At 48.3% G+C, this 4610-nt stretch overlaps 1 protein-coding gene across 3 annotated transcripts in view; it reads left to right on the top strand.

Moving 5' to 3' along the window:
* The first annotated feature begins 180 nt into the window (after positions 1-180).
* The window catches only part of RDH12 (retinol dehydrogenase 12 (all-trans/9-cis/11-cis)), a 9387-nt gene continuing 4957 nt past the window's right edge, over positions 181-4610 (top strand). For 2 of the 3 annotated variants that reach the window (XM_005877926.2, XM_014549169.1), the window contains exons 1-4: positions 181-357; positions 1802-1920; positions 2425-2580; positions 3267-3371. In XM_005877926.2, coding sequence (XP_005877988.1) covers positions 290-357; positions 1802-1920; positions 2425-2580; positions 3267-3371 — 448 coding nt within the window. In that variant the 5' untranslated portion in view covers positions 181-289. The remainder of the gene's footprint in view (positions 358-1801; positions 1921-2424; positions 2581-3266; positions 3372-4610) is intronic. The other variant, XM_014549167.1, reaches the window with a different exon arrangement.

Consider the following 4610-nt stretch of genomic DNA (forward strand, 5'->3'; position numbering starts at 1 on the left):
CTGCATTTCCCCTCATTCTCTTTGCTGGTTCGTGTGAGGTTCCACTCCTTCCTCCGTCCTCCTCTCTCAGGACTACATCTCCCAGCAGGCTGTGCTCTGACAGCTCTCGGATTTAAATAGGATTCTGGGCTAGGCTTAGAGCCAGGCTGTTGCTGAGAGCTCTGAGAGGAGCAAGAAGAGGGAGAAGCAGCCAGAAGCAGACAAGAGTTGGAGGCAGACCAGGAGCCCGAACCCGAGTTAGAGTCGAAGGTGTTTTTGCTAAGGAGCAGAAACTAAAGAAGTTGAAAAGATGATGGTTATCTTGGGACTGCTCACCTCCTTCCTTTCCTTCCTGTATGTGATAGCTCCATCCATCAGGTTTGTCTTAATTTCAGTGACTCATACAGTATTTTACAAATCCCTAAATTGGGAGCCATGGAACTCGTAAGTAGATGAATTCTCTCTCGGCTGCTGAAAGAAGAGGAAGGGATAGAGGTTAAGGGAGAGAAAGCCAGGGCAGAAGAAACAGAAAGGAAAGAGGTAATTATGGAAGCCATGAAGGAAAGTAAGAAGGAAGCACCTGGGCTGGGAGTAGAGGGGCTGATTTGAATGCTGATGCTAGTGGAAGGCTGAGTTGAGTGGATGAGTGTTAAGTTGCTTGACAGACAACTCAGGGGAAAGTCCTTCTCTTTCACTCTGTTCCCCTGGGTTCCTTGGAAGGTCTTCCTTTCTTCATTGTTTCTAGTTAAGGTGGCCCTGCTGGGTTACTATGGGTGGTCATTGCTGAGGGACTCATTAAGTACCAGGCATTTGGAAAAGGAAACAAACCCTCTTTCCTCAACTAAGGATGTTTTGGGATGGCTCTTTTGCTGTGGGATTTCTGGAAGTGTCAAAGAAACGTGTGTCTGAGTAGAGAATTTTCAAATTGCTGATGATAAAGAAGGTTACATGGACATATGAGGGACAGAGTGTTGCTCTGGGTCCTGGCATAGAAACCTGGGTTCACCTTACAGTTTTGCCACTATTAACAAGTGACTTGAACTTCTTTGAGCCTCATTCCCCCCCCACCACCACTGTAATATGGGGGTAATAAGAGAGCGGTTGAGAGGATTAAAATAAATTCCCTCCGGAAAGTGCCGGACAGTTAAATGGTGCTCAGAAAATCATCTGTCCCCACCTCTCATCCTCTTTTTGGAACTTGTCAAGTTAACTTTATGTAAAAAGATGCTCTCTGCACAGAGGTCTGAAAAGAGAGGGTTTCTCAGTGTGCTGATAGCTAGAATGGAATCTCTGAAGATGGCAAAAAAAACCCCCACAAACATGTGAAGATGCTGGCTCTCGAAAACTGGAGAGGGAGCCCAAGAGCCACATTTGTATGTGGGACCCTCTGAGGTGCCATGCCTCAGCTATTCACTGTTGGTGCTTATTGAAGACCGAGGGCTCAGCACCAGCGAATCCTTTAATGCTCTTTGCATGTTTTAATGCAGGTTAGAGGAGGCAGCTGACCTCCAGGAACCTCTAGAGATAAGAGCTTTGTTATCTTTATCTAATAAGGAAGGTCTCCCTGGGCTCCAGCTCAAGAGCACTTCCACTGTTTGCCTAGATGGCCATTTGTAGCCTCTGGACACATGACCTTCCGACCTGAGCTGACGATCAGGAGACCCCCTCCCTCACTGGGAACATGTCCCCTGGAGATTAGCATGTTCAGGTCTCCCGATGACAACTGTAAGAAATTCTTCTTTGAGGCTGGACGGATGTTACGTATCTCAGTCTGGGGTTGGGAAGGATGGCGCATGAGTGCTTTTGCTTCCCTTGCCTATAGGAAGTTCTTCGCTGGTGGGGTTTGTAGAACAGACGTGCAGCTTCCTGGGAAGATAGTGGTGATCACTGGCGCCAACACTGGCATCGGCAAGGAGACGGCCAGAGAGCTCGCTCGCAGAGGCAAGTCCCTCCACTTCCATGTCCAAAGGGCAGCACCTCCTGCCTTTCTCACCTGGGCTCTGCCCACATTTCCTCGTCTTTTCTCCTGGGCTTGGAGGCTCTGGTCAGGAATTCAAGGAACATGGGATTCAGGCCCAGCTGTGACGGCAACTCACTCTGTGGCCTTAAACAAACTTCCCTTCCTCCCTGCTCCGTTACTGTTTGTCTTATATAAAGTAAGACAAACAATGATGTCCATGTACAGTGTTGGTCAAGTCTCTTATTCTAAAAGGAGATTCTAAGCAACATTAAATATCAGAGTGTAAAAACCTGGGTTCCCAGCCGGAGTTAAGCTAGTAGCAAGGAGAATGAGCAGGGCTGCAGTGAGAATCCTGAAGAGTGGCAATACAACACTCACTGCTCTAGGGGTGGCTGGAGAACGCTCTGTATACCAGTCCCAAGCTCACTTACTATACTCTTTCTCAGCCTACGGTCTGAACACATTGCCCTCTTTTTTTGCCCCAGGAGCCCGAGTATACATTGCCTGCCGAGATGTGCTCAAGGGGGAGTCTGCTGCCAGTGAAATCCGAGCTGATACAAAGAACTCCCAGGTGCTGGTGTGGAAACTGGACCTATCGGATACCAAATCCATCAGAGCCTTTGCTGAGGGCTTTCTGGCAGGTAAGGCCCTGGTGGGTAGCCAGAAAAGCAAGAAGCTGGGTGTGGGAGGGGTTGCCCCACCCAGACCTGTCTCTGACCCTTACATCAGAACCATCATGGATTCCACTGGACGGGTTCTGCCACATGAACCAGCAGGGCAGGGAATTGGCAAGGGGATGGCGGGTGGACCAGCTGGGCAGGATCCTTATCATCCTTTTGCCTTTGCAATGGGAATGTTGGAGGTATCAGCTCCCTGTCTGGGCTTGTACCTTGGCATTAAGGCGTGGCCCTGATGCCACTCTCTTCTTTCATTCTGAGAAGCAACCTTCTGTGGCCACAGGCACCAAATGAGGTTGTGTTGCTGCCAAAATTCTTGTGTATCTTGGAAAATATCCAGCTTTTACTAATGACTATGAAATCCATGAGGTTTAGGGGCCATGCCTGTCCTGTTTTACCACTGTATGCCCAGCAGAGTGGGCCTGGCCCAGAGTCAGTACTCAGTACATATTTGCTGAATGGATGGATGAATGAATGAATGAATGAATGGTGTCCAGGAAGATATCAATTACTAAAGTTAGAAACCCAAATAACAGTGGTTACTGAATATCACTAAGATAGGTCCAAAGGCAAGAAGTAAATACTCAGGACTGTGCTGGGCAGCTAGCAAACTTCTTGCTAACTACAGGGTCTCCTTGGTTGTGTTACAGAGGAAAAGCAGCTCCATATTCTGATCAACAATGCAGGAGTGATGATGTGTCCATATTCCAAGACAGCTGATGGCTTTGAAACCCACCTGGGAGTCAACCACCTGGGTAAGTATTTCTGAGTGACTGAAAAGCAAGGCTGACCCCATCTTGTTCTCTGTGGGTGTAGATGACCGTACACTAGTCCTGAGAATCTCCAGTGCTCCTACTGGAGGCCAGGGTTCCAATAGGCTGGACATACTGGATTTTTGTCCACTCTCCCTCTCCTGACTAGTCCAAAAAAGTGAGGTCCTCCTACACATACCATTAAAAAACCCCAATTATCAGAGGGAAAGGAGGGTGGGGGGAGGTAGGAAAGGGTATGAGGGGATAAATGATGATGGAAGGAAACTTGACTTGTTGTGTTGAACACACAATACAATAACAGATGATGTATTATAGAATTGTATACCTGAAACCTATATAATTTTATTAACCAATGTCACCCAATCTATAATAATAAAAGCGTAATATGCTAATTAGACCAGACGTCCTTCCTTCCTTCCGGACAAAGCCGCAGTGGGCAGGGGGTGAGGGGTGAGGGGTGGGAACCCACGGCAGAGACCCTGCAGCCAGCAGAGGCCCTGTGGCCTCAGTGGCGGCAGGCGGGGGGCCAGGGCCAAGGCCCTTGCATGAATTTCGTGCATCAGGCCTCTAGTAAATTCAATAATAAAGTAAAAAAAAAAAGAAAAAAGAAACCCCATAACTTTGAAGAAACCAGGAAGAAAAATGCCATTCTTGGATGAGGCTGTGGTAGCATGAGGCTTGCCAGGCAGGGCCAGGCATGGGGGCTGCAGGAGCTTATGTTTGGCTGGAGGGAGTCACATCTATAACTGAGGGCTCAGAAAGCCAAGGGTTGGTCGATGGAGGAGGCAAACCTTGAAGACTTGAGGTATGAGAGAGGCTGGGGTTCAGAGTTCAAGGTGAGGCTCTAGAGAGGAGACCATGGAATATGTTCTCTGATCCTAGACAAACGTAATTTTCCCTAACTCTTCCACTCTTCCCTCTGTACACGGGTGTACCTGGACCCACAGTTGTGTGATCATGGCCATAGTGGGGTCAGAAGCCAGCAGGTAGCCTTTCTCCTAACTGGGGCAAGGGCAGAGGTTCAAACAAGTACAGATTAAGTCTATATTGCCTCACCTATAGTCTAGCTCTGGCCCTTGCCTTAAAGAATTCACTAACTCAGACTGCCTGACCATTAGCACTGAGTTACATAAAAATTTGTTCGCACCCAGAAGATAGGGAGCTAATGCTGAAGTCCTGTCCTCAGCTCCCACATCCTGAGCCTTGGCAGCCACTCCACTC

Source organism: Myotis brandtii, unplaced genomic scaffold (genome assembly GCF_000412655.1).
Source record: "Myotis brandtii unplaced genomic scaffold, ASM41265v1 scaffold536, whole genome shotgun sequence".
Classification (NCBI taxonomy): Eukaryota; Metazoa; Chordata; class Mammalia; order Chiroptera; family Vespertilionidae; genus Myotis; species Myotis brandtii.